Source organism: Lepus europaeus, chromosome 11 (genome assembly GCF_033115175.1).
Source record: "Lepus europaeus isolate LE1 chromosome 11, mLepTim1.pri, whole genome shotgun sequence".
NCBI lineage: Eukaryota > Metazoa > Chordata > Mammalia > Lagomorpha > Leporidae > Lepus > Lepus europaeus.
This window is the reverse complement of record NC_084837.1, coordinates 10,124,896-10,144,046: the sequence shown is the minus strand read 5'-3', so window position 1 is coordinate 10,144,046 and position 19,151 is coordinate 10,124,896. Positions and strand designations below refer to the sequence as shown.

At 55.2% G+C, this 19,151-nt stretch overlaps 1 protein-coding gene across 3 annotated transcripts in view; it reads right to left on the bottom strand.

The window, feature by feature from the left end:
• LRRK1 (leucine rich repeat kinase 1) overlaps window positions 1-19,151 on the bottom strand; it is a 124,301-nt gene that overhangs the window by 57,647 nt on the left and 47,503 nt on the right. For all 3 annotated transcript variants that reach the window (XM_062204967.1, XM_062204968.1, XM_062204969.1), the window contains 3 exons: window positions 15,780-15,951; window positions 13,313-13,492; window positions 12,826-12,971 (listed from right to left, as the gene is read on the bottom strand). In XM_062204967.1, the coding sequence (XP_062060951.1) occupies window positions 12,826-12,971; window positions 13,313-13,492; window positions 15,780-15,951 (498 nt within the window). The remainder of the gene's footprint in view (window positions 1-12,825; window positions 12,972-13,312; window positions 13,493-15,779; window positions 15,952-19,151) is intronic.

The following is a 19,151-nucleotide window of genomic DNA, read 5'->3' as shown; positions in this document are numbered from 1 at the left end:
ACCCGGGCAAGAACGAACAGGTGCAGGGAAACCCATGCTTCTCCCGCGGGCTCCTGGCCGGGAGACATTCGCCAAGGAGGAAGGCGTGGCTGCCACCCACTGGCTTCCCCAGACAGGGGGAGGACGAGGAGGCAGAAGCTGCCAGGCCCTGAGCCCTTCCCAGGTCTTGCACCTGCAAGGTGTCCTCGGGGCTGACAGCTGATAAAGCCAAGCCCAGAGAGAAGTGGCGAGGAGTGGAAGCCGGCAGAGGCGCGGCCACCCCCAGGACACAGGCACGTGTGGGGCTCGGGCTGGATGGAGCTGCAAGGCGTGTGCTACTTCTACCTGGTCTCGGGTTACTTTGAGAGGTTCCATTTGCAAAAGTTATTTTCTTGCTGGCGCACGGACAGGCTGGGGTAGCCGAGTGCTTGCAAAGTGGCAGAGAGAATAGAAAAATAATGCACCATTTTGGGGGCTGTGGGTTAATCCTCCACCTGCGGTGCTGGCATCCCATATGGGCGCCAGTTCGAGTCCCAGCTGCTCCTCTTCATATTCAACTCTCTGCTGTGTCCTGGGAAAGCAGTAGAAGATGTCCCAAGCACCTGGGCCCCTGCAACCAAGTTGGAGACCCAAAAGAAGCTCCTAGCTCTGGATTGGCTCAGCTCCGGCTGTTGGGGCCATTTGGGGAGTGAACCAGTGGATGGAAGACCTCTCTCTCTGTCTCTCCCTCTCACTGTAACTCTACCTGTCAAGTAAATAAACTTCACAATTTCAAAGATGCCTGCGCACTTGGCCTGGAACCCCACCCCGGGAAGCTGTAGCACCTATGGCTTGTCTGCGTCTACTCCAGGTGGGGTCGCAACGCACAGGGCCCTGCATCCCCCAGTCCACGGAGGCTGAGCTGAAAGTTAAAGACAGCTGGTGGTGGACCTCGCAGTGCCCCCATGCAGCGGTCCAGCCACACCCACCACACCCACGGCGGCATGGACAGAGACCGGGCTCCTGTTTGCCTGTGAGCCTGGGCCCTTTCCATGTCAGGCCAAACGGCAGGAAGAAGCTCTGCCCCCAGGGGATCCTCTCTCGAAGCATGAGCTCAACTCAGTGACACGGGCTCCTCACGGCAGTCATGCACAAGGACGGGCTCCTTGCTCGGCAATGGAGGCTGCAGCCCAGGAGGGCCATCGCCTGCCTCGCTCGGCACAAAGCTTCTTAAGTCCACGTTGCCCGTCACGGGGACGCTGCCTTACGCTTTTACGACAGTGCAATCCTACTGATTGAAATAAAAACACCATTCAATGAAGGGCCAGACCCCAGAGTGCTTTTCACCTGGCGTCAATCCCTGGGGAGGCAGGCGGGCAGCCAGGCCCAGGGCCAGATCCAGGCTCCCAGGACAGATGGGCATCACCCCTGTAGGGCTGTGCCGGGCCAAGAGCGGGGTCCCAGTGTTTTTGGTCCTGATGAGGTCTCTGCTCATGGCACACGGCAGAAGCCACAGCTATTCTTCCTGCAATCCCAGCCCACCACTCATGAAGTAAGACCCGCCCCCCTGGGGACGGCAGGTGCCTTGACTGGGGGAGACTCTTGTCTGGTGACAGCAGGTCAGGACACAAAGAGGGCAGCCAACAAGCATCTACTCAAGTGAGACACGTGTGTCAGCAAGGGGGGAAACACACAGAACGTTCTGAAACGCTTCTACCAACCGTGGCCTACGTAAACCCCACACCCTTCCTCCTGCAGGTAAGCAAACGTCCCTGGATGGTGGCAGGGGGCACCTCCTCCTCGCTGAACCAGCCAGGACACGAGAGCCACAGTAAGCACACCCAGCAGCCAGCAAAGGAGCTGACATGGAAACGAAGCCCGGAGAAGCGGCCACAGAAACCCAGAGACTAGAACGCCGAGCCGTGGACCAGGGAGCAGTGTGGCAAGGCTGGTGCCGCGTCCTCCCGCTGAACCGGTGACAATGGAGAGGAAGTGATGGCCACAGAAGGGGGTTGGTGCACGGGTGACAGTGACCGCCGCGCGGGACATGGCCGCTCTGTCCCAGCCTGGTGCTGTCTGTGGAGGCTTCCACTGGACATGTCCTCAGGCAAAGTCTACCTGACACCCTGGGCCCAGGTCCCCGCGGCAGCCCCTCCCACTGCACGCGTTCCGAGGACCTCAGAGAGGGGACCTGCTCCCATGTCAACGGAATCAGGGCTGAGAGTCGGCTGCCCGATGCCCAGTCTGGTCCACTTTCTCCTGAACCTCCATTCCCACGGCCACAGAAGCATCGGTGGTGACTCAGGGCGTTAGGAGAAAAAAGAATCAAGGCAGCTCAATTGTGGAAAATGACACACATGCCCCAAAGGCGCGATGTGAATACGAGAAAAGACAGGTAAAAGAAAAGTGGATGGAAACACAAGACAGGTGTCAGCAGAATACGATGGCTCAAAGAACCAGCAGGGGAATTATACACAAGAGGACGGCTTGTTTTCAAGCAGGTATGAGACTTACGCGTAAGTTGATTCGACTCTGAGATACGAGGGACCGGTAAGTAAGAAAGGCAAGCTTCCTACCCCTCGCACCCCACCCATCTCAGGCAGGGGTAGGGGGAAGGGACTAGCAGAAGCCCCCAGAGGCAGGTGGATGACCCTTTGTTTGCAGATTGCTTCAAGCATGGGTGGGAAGGAGAGAAAACCCAGCACACAGCAACAAGAGGATATTTTTAGAACAATGAAAGTGTCAGGAATAACAGCCCAGAGAATGCACAAGTCTGACCACAGCTACAGAGATGAACAAGTGGAACGGAAGAAGCTAACCCCCCACACACTTAGAAAGGGAAGCTAAAAGAACACACACACACACACACACAAACGCCTGAGTACCTCGGCCAAGTGTGGAGAAAGAGCAAGTTCGTGTGTGAGAAGAACAAGTAAGGGGAATCACCATCCCCCAGGGCTGTGGATCCACTGTAATATCTTTCAATCAAATCTTTCAAAGAACAAATAGTCCCCATGTTCTACAATGGTTCCCTAATACAGGGCTCAGGAGCCAAAGCTTGTTATTTTCCGAGGGTCATTAGAATCCCAGCCCCTCCCACTGATGTATACAGAAGTGGTAACAAAGTCTCCTCTAACAGGATCAACGACCCAACTCCATCATCTCAGTCCTGCAGCCAGGCAGTGTCTACTCCAAGCAGTGAGCGTTGTGGAAATGTAGGAAAACCACAGCTCCCCCTCCCAAAGAAAGAGGAGCCACAGCTCCTCTCTCAGTCCTCCCAACGACTTCTTCTTCACCAGAATTCTTAAAATAGGAGAGGGTTTTTTTTCCCCAAAAAACTGACATTGTGTATTTTCTCCTGTAGTACTTCAGTTGTTCCTTAAAAAAAAAAAACAAAAAACAAAAAACAAAAAACAAGGAAACTTACAAGAAGTCTTCTGTCACTAGTTCCAGGTGAGGAATTTTGCCAATAGTTATTTAGGGCAGAGAGAGCAAGAAAGAAGAACTCTGTGTCGTTAGCTGGCCCTGCCAGTCAACACTGAAGGAGCCTGTGTCCTCAACTTTACACAAAAGCAGAACTTTGGCTTCACAGAAACTGTGTAAGAGATTTAAGAAGAATATTTGGAAAACTACTTTTTGTTAAGAAGTTCTGGGTAAATAGAAGAAAGGTTATTGCATATATTTGATTACAATCATCTACCTACCCATCCATCCATCCATCTACCCATCCATCCGTCCATCCATCCATCCATCCGACTTCCTAGCCTGCTGTCCATTTACCTATCACCTCATCCATTCACTTATACATCTACATCCATCCATCCATCCATCCATCCATCCATCATCCTTCCCTCCTTCTATCCACCCATCACCCATCCATCCATCCACCCATCACCCATCCACCCATCACCCATTCATCCATCACCCATCCACCCATCACCCATCCATCCATCACCCATCCATCCATCCACCCATCACCCATCCATCCACCCATCACCCATCCATCCATCACCCATCACCCATCCATCCAACTACCCATCCATCCAACTACCCATCCATCCATCTGACTTCCTAGCCTGCTGTCCATTTACCTATCACCTCATCCATTCACTCATACATCTACATCCATCCATCCATCCATCGAACATCCTTCCCTCCTTCCATCCACCCATCACCCACTCATCCATCACCCATCCATCCATCACCCATCCATCCATCCAGCCAGCCACTGTCCTTCCATACAGCCATCTGTTAATCCAGTTCCGGGCTCTACCTACATTGAGGGGAAGACACAGGGTGAGTAGACTCAGCCACGGTCCCTGTTTCAGGAAGTTTCCAGTCAAGTGAAGGAACTGACATGAAGCAAGAATGTCACCTGCTCAGATAACCCCAACTCCTCCCCAACTCTTAAAGGCTGTGAAATCAAACAGGAAGCTTTGCAAGATAAGATGTGTGTGGGGTTGTTGGGGAGGGGGGGCCGTGACCAGGCCTGTGAGTGGAGGGGGCCTTCCTGAGGACTGGGGAGTGGGCTGAGGTCTCAGGGGTGTCCTGGGGCCAGGAGCAGCGCTGGGTTGAGTGTGGAGGTGGACTCGCCATTTCCAGACCAGGAGCCGTGCACCTGCTGGAGGGGCCTGGGCGGTACAGTCTCTCCCTGCTCGGGGACACTTGGGTTCCCTTCCCTCCGGTTCCTTTCACTGTAAATGCAGTGCTGTGAGCTGCTGGTGGCGGCCACTCTTCTCTCTAAAACCAAGTCCTTCAGGAAGGACAGACCAAGTTCAGATCAGTTCTCTGAGAGCCCAGCGTATCCCGGCTTCTGTCATGTGGCGCCGGCTGCTCTCCGCACACGTGGAATCCGTTCCTGCGCCCATGGCCAGGCGCCGCTGCGGCCACCGCGCTAGGAGCTGCCATGTGTCTTACACAGCGTTTCTGTTCACTTGTGCGAGTTTCACAGGTGTCTGACAGCACTGTCGCGTCGTTTAAATATGAATTCCTGTAGCTGCATGAAGGCTGTGCGTGTTTCCACACGGTGACCTTACTCAGTGTTTTATGTAAATTAACTACTCAGTTCTCCCTGGATCTCGCCCCACGCAGTCTGTGAGCAACGTGACAGCTGTCCCGTGGGTCTGGCCTGGTCACTGCTGCGGTGGCCTGTGTCCCTGACTGAATTAAAGCCAGTCCCCAAGTGGCATAGATGTCACTGGCTCAGTGATCTATTTTAGATTTGAGTTTTGTCAGTTCTTTTTTTTTTTTTTTAAATATTTTATCTTTTCTGTGTTTCTTTTTTTTCTTTTGTTTTTTTGACAGGCAGAGTGGACAGTGAGAGAGAGAGACAGAGAGAAAGGTCCTCCTTTGCCGTTGGTTCACCCTCCAATGGCCGCTGCGGCCGGTGCATGCTGCAGCCGGCGCATCTCGCTGATCTGAAGCCAGGAGCCAGGTGCTTCTCCTGGTCTCCCATGGGGTGCAGGGCCCAAGCACTTGGGCCATCCTCCACTGCACTCCCGGGCCACAGCAGAGAGCTGGCCTGGAAGAGGAGCAACCAGGACAGAATCCGGCGCCCCGACCAGGACTAGAACCCAGGGTGCCGGCGCTGCAGGTGGAGGATTAGCCTAGTGAGCTGTGGTGCTGGCTTCTGTGTTTCTTTTTGAAATTATATTTTAGTACAGAAAACATTGCCTTAATATTTAAATACATTCACATTATTTCTGCCTAAATATTTTTATAGTTCTTCAAAAACCTGAAATACAATCATCTCCATTGAAATGGGATACAAGTGCTTGGAAATATACGGTAATATATACATACATGGGTTCTTCAAAAAGTTGGAACCAAAGACAACTGAAAGGTAAGTTTGTTTTGGTTCGGAGATAATTTTTTTTTTGACAGGCAGAGTTAGACAGTGAGAGAGAGAGAGAGACAGAGAGAAAGGTCTTCCTTCCGTTGGTTCACCCCGCAAATGGCCACTATGGCTGGAGTGTTGCGCCGATCCGAAGCCAGGAGCCAGGTGCCTCCTCCTGGTCTCCCATGTGGGTACAGGGCCCAAGCACTTGGGCCATCCTCCACTGTACTCCTGGCCACAACAGAGAGCTGGACTGGAAGAGGAGCAACCGGGACAGGATCCGGTGCCCTGACTGGGACTAGAACCCGGGGTGCCGGCGCCGCAGGTGGAGGATTAGCCTAGTGAGCCGTGGCGTCGCCCTTGGAGATAATTTTAATGCATGCATAGTGGGGGCTTCAGAAAGTTCATGGACAATCCATACTGTGAAAAAAACCATGCATGGATTTAAAAATATTTTGCACCAAAATAAACTTATCTTTAACTGATTCTCCATGAACCTTTGGAATTACGCTTGTTTGGACTTAAACATTCCAGCCAGTTTTCAGCTCTGCTCTCGCCTCTCTGGAAGCCAGCATCCCCACAGAGAATCCACGTCTCCACACTGGTTTATGACAGTTCCAAACCATTTGATGAAGCCTCATACCCTATGCTCTGTCTTACAATGTTACCCAGTTTGTCATAAACTTTCAAGTAGTCATTTTACTACCTGTGCACGTCTACTTTATTAATCACTTTCTCTGTTTAATTTTTTAAAATTTACGTATTTTCATTTTAGTTGAAAGGGAGACAGAGGAACAGGATTCAGAGGCCGATCTTCCACCCACTGGTGCAGTCCCCAGACGCCCACAGTGCCCACACATGTGGCGAGTTCTTCCTTGAACTTGAAGACGCACAGCCGGGGCCATGTGCAATAAGTGAGCGAGAACGAGAAAGCGCTCACCTTGTCCTGCTAGGTTTCCGACACCTTTCAGACAAGCGGGGGACAAGTGACTTGTCTGCGGTGGGAAACGGGGGGTGGGGGCAGGCTCTGGCTCAGCAGTGAGTCACTACTTGAAATTCCAACTTTGCATCTGATCCGGCTTCCTGCTACCGCACACTCTGGGGAGCACCAAGTCATGGCTCAAGGACTCAGACCCCTGTCACACATGGGAGACCCAGATGGAGTTCGACAGTCCTGGCTTCGGCCTTGCCCAGCCCTGGCCGTTGCGGCCATCTGGGAGTGAACCAGCAAGTGGAAGATCTCTCTGTCTGAATCTCTCTCTGTCTTACTCTGCCTTTCACATAAATAAATAAATCTTTGAAAATGTTGGTACTTGGAAACTAGAGCAAGCAGGCACGTGTAGAATATAATTGTACCCCTTGTCTACAAGGGACACAACCACGGATGGTAGCCAGCCCTGAATATACTGTTTTTTCCCTATATGCACACACCTATGTTAAGAGTTTATTTATAATTTTGGCACAGTGAGAGATAGACAATAACCAAAACAGCACAATCCTAACGATATCCTGTAAGTGTTGCCAGCTCCGCCATCTTGTACCCCGGGGCCATCATTAAGGAAGGATTACTTGAACACAAGTACCCAGACCCTGTAAGAGTCGATGAGACCAGCGGGCGCGCAGCCCACAGAGCAAGGCCACGTTGGACCCAGGGGCTGAGAACCCCTTATGCTCCTCGGAGCGGCACACAATTGTTCACTTCTGGAATTTTCATTTAACATTTTTGAACCGAAGTGCACCGTGGGTAACGGAAACCAGCAGAGCAAAATCGGAGCTGTGGGGGCAGCTGCAGTGGGCTAGAGGGCTCAGGGGAAGCCGAGCTGAGGGTCAGGTGCTGGGGCAGCCTTGGGGGCTTTCCAAGGGCAGGTGAAGAGCCCTGTCCTTTCCCACAAGTGTGCAAAGCACCAGGCCCACTCCCCTGCTCCCTCTGACCCCGGGGGGCCCTGCTGGCTCAGTGCCTGGGCTCCGGGTGGGTCACTGCCCACCTGGGCAGCAGGAGGGTTGCCAGCACTCGGGAGCACACAGTCCCGGCACGGCAACCCGCTCGGCCGCTCCCACGGCCACCACTGGCCGCAGCCACCCCTGTCTAGCTGTCCTGTAGTACAGACGCCCAACTGCTCTGGGTCACGCGGATGGGTCAGGACCTGCGTAGGTCCTGGAAACCAGTGGCCAGGGTGGCTGTGTTTGGGGATGCGTTGGGTGGGTTGGGGACGTGAGCGGTGGGGTCACCGGGAGCCGCTAAGCCGCAGAGACCTGAGCTGATGCAGGAAGTGATTGTCCTGGTCCCTCTCCCGTTCGGGCAGCTGCCAGACTTGAAAACGTCAGTCATTTCTCCGGTGAGTGGTTTTTGAGATGCGTTTCAGCTCTCATCTACTTCTAACATTCAAAACAGCCTGGCTGAGCCCAGGCCCGGGCCTCCAGCTGCCGACGAGGGACACACGTCATGGTTCTTCCAGGACCCGACTGGGCCTCTCCCGGCGGTTCAGAGCACCACTGCTCCTCTCTGGGTGTGACAGCGTGGAAGCACCCGGCCGCTCCTCCTGCAACCCAGGATGGAATGCGCCCCATGAATGCAGGCGACCCTGGGCCGCTTCCACGGGGCCACCGGTCAGCCAGCGGGCAGGCTCTGCCAGGTCCTGCTGCCTTACTGTGTCCAGACCAGGCGTTGTGACTTCTAGAACCTTCCTTACCCAAACACCAACAAAACCCACACAGACAGCTGCCACCCACAGGATGCCAGCATGGGCCCCTCTACTGCTCCACGGCACAGGTGGGTTCTGGGAGCCTGAGAACCAGGAACTGCGTGACCCAGAACCCCAGCGGGGGCCACTCTGCCCGCCCTAGACTCGGCCTCCGTGGAGACAGCAACCACCCTAACAACGCCGACCAGCTCGTGGGGGAGGGGCTAGAGCACACACAAAAGCCAAGATGATCACCCCAACACGTCACCTGTGGCCCTGACAACCCGCCATGCCGGCACTGGACACAACCTGCATCATGTGTGCTCTGCTGGGGCCACTGCTGTGAGCGCCAGCAAAGTTAAAGGGATGCTTCCAGCCACAGACCATGTTGGCAAACGTCCACCCTGATCGACTGTTCTGAATGGACAGGGTCAGCTCCGTGCCCTGGCTGCCTAGAGTGACTCTGGCCCCCGAGTCACTGTCCCCGGGATGCCCCCCGCGTCTCTCTGGCACTAGCAGCACAGAATGGATGCGCTGCGGCCGGCAGGTGCAACCGCGCCAGGCACCAGCCACGCTCAGCCCCAGACACTTGCCCTCAAAACACACTTGAACCCTGAACGTGCCGCTCGCTCTGGGGAAGCCAGGAGTTCTTAGGACCGGACTGTACTGACATCTCATTTCCTCTTCTAATTCCACCCGAGACAGCCAAGGAGAGAGAAAGCAATTTTGCCCGCTCTTTGCCTTCTCCTTCACAACACCCAGCAATCACTTGCGTGCTCTGTGCCAACCCTGGCACGCACAACAGGAAGAGATCTGAGACAGAGATGCTGGCTGCTCCAGCGCCTAATCTATGCCAAGAAAATCCCAGCCACCGGCTCTCCACCTGGATGTGTGCTGGAATCACCCAAGGAAGACACGGAACACCTGACGTCGGGTCCAGCTGCATGGGTGTTGTCTGAACACTGGTTGTTGTTGTTGTTGTTATTATTATTATTCCCCATCTCACTATCTCTCAGCTGTGCCTCCCAGGTGGACCTGTGGTTCTCACACATGGCTGCATATGGGACTCCTGCAAACTTAAAAAACTAGGAAATCAGCGAGACAGGCAGAAGCAATAGATATAATTTAAAAGGAATAAACCAACAAGGTGGAGTGGATGGATTCTTGTCTCCAAAGACAGGTGGGTGGGAGGGAAGACGGAACCCACAGGCAAAAATGCACCCGGGACAAAGAGAAAGCCTGGAAGTCAAGGGAGCGTGTGCGAGGCTGACGCAGACAGGAGGCCCCGGGGGAGCGGACCCCACCAGAGGCACCCACGGGACGGAAGCTAGGCTGACGCAGACAGGAGGCCACGGGGGAGCGGACCCCACCACAGGCACCCATGGGACGGAAGCTGCCATCTGACAAAACAAACATCGTATTCATGGGCATACAGCCAACACCACACATGGGAACCAAAGGCTTCTAGAAACATTAGAATCAGAGAAAAAGAAGTCAGTAGAAGTCGGAACTACCCATAGATGTACAAAAACAGGTACAAATGTGTGTGTGTTCAGGGTACATGTATGTACACAGGTACACGTATGTGTAGGGTACATGTATGTATACTTGTGTGTCCGTAGGGTACACATATGTACACAGTACATCTGTGTGTCTATAGGGTACATGTTTGTACACAGGTACACGTGTATGTTTGTAGGGCACATGCATGTACACAGGTACATGTGTATGTCTGTAGGGTGCATGTATATATACAGGCCCACTTGTGTGTCTGCAGGGTGCACGTATGTACACAGGTACAGGTGTATGTCTGTAGGATACATGTATGTACATAGGTACACCTGTGTATCCATATGATGCAAGCATGCACACATGTACATGTATGTCTGAGGGCACCCATGTACACAGGTACATGTGTAAGTCTGTAGGGCACACATGTACACATATGTGTCTGTAGGGCACATATCCCCATCTCTATATTCCAGATCCTGGTAAAGAGAGCTAACACAAAGAGGCCGCACGTCGAGGGCTTGAATGCTGCAGCCAGTGAGCTGAAGGTGGAGCCGAAAGGTGGAAACAAGCAAATGATCAACTTTGAAGGCCTGAGGGGCACCTGCAGCAGGCCCTCCCCACCCGGGGGTCTGCCTCTGCACCTGCAGCTGCCCCCCCCACCTGGGGGTCTTCCTCTGCACCTGCAGCTGCCCTCCCCACCTGGGGGTCTTCCTCTGCACCTGCAGCCGCCCCCCCCCACCTGGGGGTCTGCCTCTGCACCTGCAGTCGCCCCCCCTACCTGGGGGTCTGCCTCTGCACCTGCAGTCGCCCCCCCCACCTGGGGGTCTGCGAGTCTGCCTCTATGGTTGCAGCCGGCCCTCCCCACCTGGGGGTCTGCCTCTGCACCCCCCCCCAGCTGGGGATCTGCCTCTGCACCTGCAGCCACCCCCCCCACCTGGGGGTCTTCCTCTGCACCTGTAGCCACCCCCCTACACCTGGGGGTCTGCCTCTGCCTCTGCAGCCGGCCCTCCCCACCTGGGGGTCTGCCTCTGCACCTGCAGCCGCCCCCCCCCCAACCTGGGGGTCTGCCTCTGCACCTGCAGCAGCCCCCCCCACCTGGGGGTCTGCCTCTGCACCTGCAGCCGGCCATGGGCGACCACGGCGGACTGCAATGCCTGACATCAGAACACTGTGGCTGCACTAACACCTACAGTGCTTTTCCCGCCGCAATCCAGCAACACGGCTGACAACCGCTCACACGCATTTCCATCCCGTGAGGCCTTGGGAAGAATCTGGGGACGCCCCAGGTTCCACGCCCACACCGGGCCACTGTGCAGGAGGGACCTGGGCGTGGCCAGGTGTGGTATCACGGGGGTCCTGGGGGATGCAAATATCTGAATGTAGATGCCTGCAGTGTTGTCATCACAAAAGACAACAGACGAAGGAAAACCAGTGGACTGGGAACCCCACAGGCAACAAATACAGCAAACAAAGGCTTTCACTCCCTCTCCTACCGAAGGTCTCCAAAGTGAGGAGACCGACCACCCCAGAAAGTAACGGGACGGGAACAGGCAGCTCACGCGCTGGAATGCAAATGCTGACAAGCGGATGGAGACACTCGGCGCTGTTAATCAGAAAAGCATGGAAATGCAAACACTCACAGACTTCAGTCTCGCCATCAGACCCAGGTCAAGGTGCTAATGCTGGCCCAGGTGCGGGATCCCAGGTCCTGCCGCTGAGCTGCCAATCACCACGGTACTGGGTGCAGCAGCTCCAGGTTAGCTGTGATCTCCGTAAGCAAACACAGCCCAGGCGTCGGGCTGTGCTGCAGGGACAACCGCAGGACTGGCCAAATGAGCCACTGGAGCAGCACTGGCACCAGGGAGTCTCGGCATGTACCTGTGCCACATCCACTGATCTCAGGGTGTCTACAAGAGGGACTGGATTTTAAGAGCCATGCTGAAGGTAATACAAATAGTATATTTTAGTAACTATGTTTGGTATTCAGGAGAACTACCTAGGGTCGGTGTTGTGGCGCAGCAGGTAAACCCATGACCTGTGACGCCAGCATCCCAGACGGGCATGGGTTCCAGTCCCGGCTGCTCCACTTCCCATCCAGATCTCTGCTATGGCCTGGGAAAGCAACAGAGCAGCCCAAGCGCTTGGACCCCTGCACCCATGGGGGAGACCTGGAAGAGTGCCCGGCTCCTGCCTGGCCCTGGCCTGGCTGCGGTGGCCATTTGGGGAGAACCAGTGGAAAACTAGACCTCGCACAGGTTTATAAATGTGTCTATAGCTTTGTATATCAGATCATTACTAGGTTATTAAACCATTTACTTCATGGGGGCAGATTCAAAATGTCTATTACATCTCCCCATTGTTTTCACCAGTTATAGTGAGTATGAGTAACTTATAAATTTTGAAATTTATTTACTTGGGAGGCAGAGAGGCACACAGAGACGGGTGGATATGCAATTCTCCTCTGCTGGTTCTCTCCCCCAGTGCCTGCGGTGGCCACGCCAGAGGCAGCACTGGGAACTCCGCCAGGTCTCCCACACGGGTGGCAGGAATCCAATCAGTGCAGCCTCCCAGGGCCGGCACTAGCAGGAAGCTGGAGTGAGGAGCGGAGCTGGGAACGGGACCCAGGTGCTCCAGCTGGGCCACGGGCATCTTAACTGGTGACTGCACTGCGAGGCCACATGAGGCCCCCTCACGGGAAACTTTGCTAATTTCAATGTCACAAAGGAAATTAAAAACATCAGCTGTGAAAGACTATGGCGTATTTAACCCATCTGGGGACAAAGCTCAGGGAACCTCTGTGGCAGCAGACCGAGCCACCCGTGGGCACTGACGACTCACCATTCTCCCCGGGTGGCTGCTGGGCGCGCTGGCCTCGATGAAGTACTTCCGGAGCATGTGCCTGCTGGGGTCGGGACTGTCCAGGAGGATGTAGGAGCAGAAACGGGCCCCGTGGCGGAGCAGGAAGATGGCGATGTCTTCATTGCCTAACAGGACAGAGCAGGCAGGCAGGGCCATCAGGGCTGAGCCTCTGAGATCCACGGTGGAAGCTGGCCAGGCTGGGGGTGGGGTCTCTCTGTCACCTCCCCAAATGCACCTGTGGGACTCCGCCCTCCGCAGAGCCTCAGGCAGGGGTCCCTCCCCAGGGCCACGGCTGTTTCCTGTCGCAAAGAGCCCTGGCAAGGGGTGAGCGCGATGATGAAGGCGGGCTGCAGGGATTTTGAAAGAAAAACCGAAGACAGGAGCCACTGGAGAGCCAGGGGTGAGGGCTGCCTCATCTGGAAACCCCGGCGGCTGTCAGGGCGAGGCTGCCGCGGGCGGGACCCACCTGACTTGATGGCCGCGTAGAGGGGCAGGCGCACGATGACGGGGAACTCGTTCTTCCTCACCGCGTAGCTCTCAGGGTCGGCCCCGTGCGTCAGGACCAGGAGTTTCACGACGCCCAGGTGCCCCCGCTGGCAAGCCAAGGCCAGCATCCAGTTCAGCAGGCGCTGGGGGCTGCAGGGGGCTGGCGGGAGAGGCGGGAGGGAGGGAGAGTGTCAGGAGCGTCCAGGGGGCTCCCACGACGACCCTCTGACTGCTACCGGCACCAAGCGTCCCGTTTGCAGCTCAAAGTCGTCGCCTCTGCAGGGCGCACGGTGCGGCTGGAACAGCCCTTCTGAAAAGCCTCTGACATTTGCCCCTGGGTGTCCACCCCCCTGGTTGTCAAATGATGCCAACTGCCCAGGAAATACAGGTGTGAAGTAGGGCTAGAAAGAACCAGTGCTGCGGGGTTCTCCGTGGGGAGCCGGATTCTGCACGTTCCCACGCTGCTGTCTTCATCCCCAGCCCTGACCCCGCCCACCCTGAGGGCAAGCATCACACACAGGAGCAGGGCTTGGGAGACAGGAGGATCTGGGTTGAAATATTTTAGCCCTGTAATTCATGACAAATCTCTTAACCTCTGTATGCCTCAGTTTACCCACTGGCAATGTGAGAATGGAGACACCTATTCACTCCCTAGATGGCCACTATGGCTGGAGATGAGCCAATCCGGAGCCAGGAGCCACTTCTGGGTCTCCCATGCGGGTGCAGGGGCCCAAGCACTTGGGCTATCTTCTGCTGCTTTCCCAGGCCCTAGCAGAGAGCTGGATCAGAAGTGGAGCAGCCGGGACTCAACTGGCGCCCACATGGGATGCTGGCACTGCAGGCGGCGGCTTTACCTGCTAGGCCGCAGCTAGGCCGCAGCGTGGGCCCCGAGCCCAAGACTTTTAGAATCCCTTCCTGAAAGAACCACCTACTTAGCCCCGAGGTGCTCTAACACGCAGCACACTGACTGGGCGGGGACGGCGTGGGCAGAAGCGTTGCAGCGTCTGCATCCGGTTGCCATGGACAAATGACCTCAGCTTCTGCACGGACGCTTCCTGTCCGCACAGGCACAAAGCCCGTAGGGACTCCAGGGTTCCTGAGCGTGGACAGAGCCACCTTCCCGCCATGATGGGTCACTGGCCAGGAAGCAGGACCTGGCACACAGCCTGAGCTGAGTAAATGCCCCTCCTTCTCCCACTGCTGTGACCCACAGGAACCACTCGGAGGTGACCTGGAACCACTCGGAGGTGACCTGGAACCACTCGGAGGTCACTTGGAGGTGATCCCCGTTCCTTTACTGCTAGGAGGCCCGGAGCAGGAAGCACAGGGCTCACGACCCCAGCTTCTGCCGGGACGCGGGTGTGCCGGTCGCAGGAGGCAGGGGCTCCCCGGCAGAACCGTGGCTCAGAGAGGTCTAGAAACCTCCCGCTGGTCCTCCCGCAGGTCCTCCCGGTGGTAACTGGCCGAGCGAGGCCTCCTTCTCTGCTTTGGCTAAAACCGAAGGGCGCTCTCTCACCACCCAGGGGCCCTGCATGGTTTCTCCGAGGCCTAAAGCCGACAGCACTCAGAGAGGTCCCCTGACGCGTGTGCCCGGACCTCCATGTAAAGACTTCATCCTCGACGCGGTTACACTGCCCAGAGCCACTCCTTTCTGCCACAATTTCCCCTGCGTGGCCGGGGGCTACTAAAGGGCCCGATCGCCTTCGAGAACATTCTCTGTGCTGCTCAAGTCCTGCAGGGCGCTCAGACCTTGGCGAGTCTTCCGCCAATGACAGTGGCACGAGGTGATGGAGTCGGCCGGCACGGACTCTCTGGGGGCTAGAACAGAGCTAATCCTGGGGACCCTGAGCAGGGGGTCAGCTGTGGGCTCCCCTTGGGTGCCCAGGCTCCTCCCCACCTCACTCCATCTGTACCCCAGGGGTGGCCAAGGGTCGGGAGTCAGGAAACGGACGAGTAGGATGGGAACCGGACACCTGCAGGGCAGTGAAACTTCTGTACGATGCCGTGATGGTGGCTAACTCCTTAGAAACATTTCAGAGCCCACGGACAAAGAATAAACCCTAAGTAAACCTCGGGCTTCAGTCTGTAGTGATGTATCCAAGCTGGTTTCTCACACGGACACAAAATGTAGATCAAAGGGCAAACAGGGGTGGGGGAGACACAAGAATGCTGTACGTCCCGTTCAATTTTTCTGTAAAACTCCAACTGCTTTATAAAAACAGGCCACGAAGTAGAAGATGCACGTGTATGTATGGTTTATCCAGCACAATGTCTGAGAACTTCCCCGGTGAGTTAATGGCAGTGAGGTGTGAGACCACTCTGCTGTGTGCCCTTGGACTTGTCAGCTGGACGCCCCAGAGTCCTTGTTGTGTCATGGGTTGTGTCATGGGTGAAAGTGCATCTGGGAGCTCCCGAGAGGTGCAGGGAGCTCCCGCCCTGGGAGTTACCTGGTAAGGACTCAAGCAACTCCTGCAAGACCTCAGTGTGGCCGAAGTGGGCCGCCACCACGGCCGGGTTGTCGTCGGTGGGCTCCGTCGGCAGCTGCACCTGCCTCTCGGTGAGGAGATACCGGACCATCTCCAGGTCCCCGTGGGCAGCAGAGATGCTCAGAAGCTGGACCTGGGATAAAGAGCACAGGGCTGCTGTGAGCTGGGTTCTGCTTGGAGCTGGAAGAGAATCGACTTCCAGTGCTTCCCCCGAGCCCTGGGCAAGGCTGGAGCCCTGTTGCCCAGGGCGGCAGCACCGTGGCCGTGGAACACGTGAAATGTGGCTCACGTGTGGTCCGAGGTGCAGGGTGGGAACTTGCAAGTGATTTCAAAGACTTTGTAAAAAACAGGAAGTGCTCTCATCAATAACTTTTGCATTGATCACACCTTAAAACAAGCGTTCTTAAAAACTGTTTTAAATGTATTTGAGAGACTGAGCTCCCACCCACCGGTTCACTTTCCAAATGCCTGCAGCAGCCTGAGCTGGGCCAAGCCAAAACCAGGAGCCTGGAACTCAATTCGGGTTTCCGTGTGAGCAGCATTAACCCACCTACTTCAGCCATCACCCCCGCCTCCCAGGGTCTGGATCAGCAGGAACTGGAGTCAGGAGCCGCAGCGGGGAATCAAACCCAGGCCCTGGCTGTGGGGTTCAGTTTCCTAACCACTAGGGTAAATGCCTGCCCCACCTCAATGACTTTTTTAAAAAAAGATTCATTTAATTATTTGGAAGGCAGAGTTACAGACGGGGGTGGCGGGGAGGGAGAGAGAGAGAGAAAGAGAGAGGTCTTCCATCTGCTAGTTCACTCCCTAAATGACCACAACAGCCAGGGCTGAGCCAGGCCAAAGCCAGCAGCCAGAAGATTCATCTTGGTCTCCCATAAGGATGCTAGGGACCCAAATCCTTGGACCTTCTTGCACTGCTTGTCCTAGGCCACCAGCAGTGAGCTGGATTGGAAGTGGAGCAGCCTGGACATGAACCGGCACCCACATGGGAACCAGCATCACAGACAGCAGCTCTATATGCTGCAACACAGTGCCAGCCCCTGTGACTTTTTTAAAAAAGATTCATTTATTTATTTGAAAGTCAGAGTTACACAGAGCGAGGAGGAGAGGCAGAGAGAGAGAGAGAGAGAGAGAATCTTCCATCTGCTGGTTCACTCCCCAATTGGCTACAACGGCTAGAGCTGTGCTGATCCAAAGCCAGGAGCCAGGAGCTTCTTCTAGGTCTCCCACGCGGGTGCAGGGGCCCAAGGATTTGGGCCATCCTCTACTGCTTTCCCAGGCCATAGCAGAGAACTGGATCGGAAGAGGAGCAGCCGGGACTCGAACCGGTGCCCAAATGGGATGCCGGCATCACAGCCAGCAGCTTTATTCACTACGCCACAGCACCGCACCCCCCCTCAAACCAGTGATTTTTTTTTTTAAATATACATACAGATGCTCCGTGGCTTACCATGGGGTCCTGCTTCAACACACCCATCATTACTTGAAAATAGTACAAATTGGGGCTGGCGCTGTGGTGTAGCGGGTAAAGCCACCCCATGCAGTGCCGGCATCCCATATGGACACTGGTTCAAGACCCAGCTGCTCCACTTGCCATCCAGTTCTTTGCTGTGGCCTGGGAAAGCAGTAGAGGATGGCCCAAGTCCTCGGGCCCTTGCACCCACGTGGGAGACCTGGAAGAAGCTCCTGGCTCCTGACTTCAAATCAGTCCAGCTACAGCCTTTGCAGCCATTTGGGGAGTGAACCAGCAGATGGAAGACCTCACTCTCTCTCTCTCTCTGCCTCTCTGTAACTCTGCCTTTCAAATAAATAAATAAATCTTTAAAAAAAAAAAGTACACAATGAAAATGCATTTAATACGCCCAACTACTGAAAATCGTAATCAGAGCTTAGCACAGCTTGTTTTCAGCACACCCAGAACATGTACGTGAGCCTATGTATAATGAACTGCTGAACACTTCAGATAATTTATGGAATAACTATGTCCAGAAAAAGGTAGCAGCGTGGCACCACTGTTCCCCCCGGGACTGCAGACTGACTGGGAGCTGTGCCCACTGCCAGTGCCCAACACTGCCAGAGACCATCCGACCACAGGATGCCGGCCCAGGACAAGCCCCAGGGTCAAAATTCTCCATCTGAATGGGCGTTGCTTTCACTCCATTGCAAAGGCAAAAAATTAGGCTTCAAACCATCCTAAGTCAGAGACCTCCGAATTGACGTTCAACAGTAGTAGATTAACATTTCACCCATCCGTGTCTCTTTAAAGCAGTGACTAGAAGATCCAAAATTACACCTGCAGCTCCCACGCCATTTCTCTTACAGCAGGACACTTGAGCGTGTACTGCATGAGGACAGGGACATGTGAGTGTCCCTCCCAGCACCACGCCAGAGCTCACTGCCGTCTCACACAAGCTCGCGAACCTCACAGAGAGAGGGAAGGCAGCCAGGCCCCGAGAAGGGTCATCCGCAAGGGATCCATGCACGTGTGTGACCCACGGGGCAACATGCAGCCCTGAAACCAGGGACGGAGACGCTCCGGCAGCTCGCAGCAGATTCCTGACTTGGTGGCCCAGGGCAAGCAAAGGACAGGGGTCAAACAGGGCGAACACCTGAGCCCATTTCATCCCAGCTGTCCTGGTACTGAAGGGAGTTAAAGTACAACAAGGACACGAGAGTTCAGAATTTTCTTAACTTTCCCAAGGACACAAAACTAGCCAGTGGCTGCAACACACAGGTGTAAAATGGCCCTGAATTTGCACGGTCTCCCGGTGTCCGAGAAGAGGAAGGTCTGAACGATGCTGGGCTGGCGTGTGTAGGGTTGGACTGCGCTCTGAAACTTTAGCTACGCCTGACACTGGCTGCTTCCCACAGCCTGATTATCAGCACATCCAAGGAGGCAAATGAGGAGCCCAAGGTGGAAGGAGACAGCTGGTGCCTCCGTCAACATCTACGCAGACCTACTGTGTGTAAGAGGCCAGGCAGGGCCCGGAGGGCACCGGGGTGATGTCTGGCCCCCATGAGCCTACGATGAAGTTGAGATGGGAGCAGGTATAAAATAGCAGCAAGCTAGGTCTGTCACTTGTTGAGTAGTTGGAAGAGGAGTGGTTTTTGGAGATCACTTTAGGATGAACAGGCAGGAAGGAGTCGCTGGAGCCCAGGGAAAGGAGCTGATACTGGCCGATCAGGCCTTAGCATCACGTTCAACCCTCACAGCAGCATGCGAGGAAGTGCCTGCGCTTCTATCAAGGTTAGGGAGTTTATAGTCTTCAGAACTTGAATCTGTGTGGCTCCAAAGGTCACGTTCTCTGCTCCACCCAAGAGTTCCGGGAA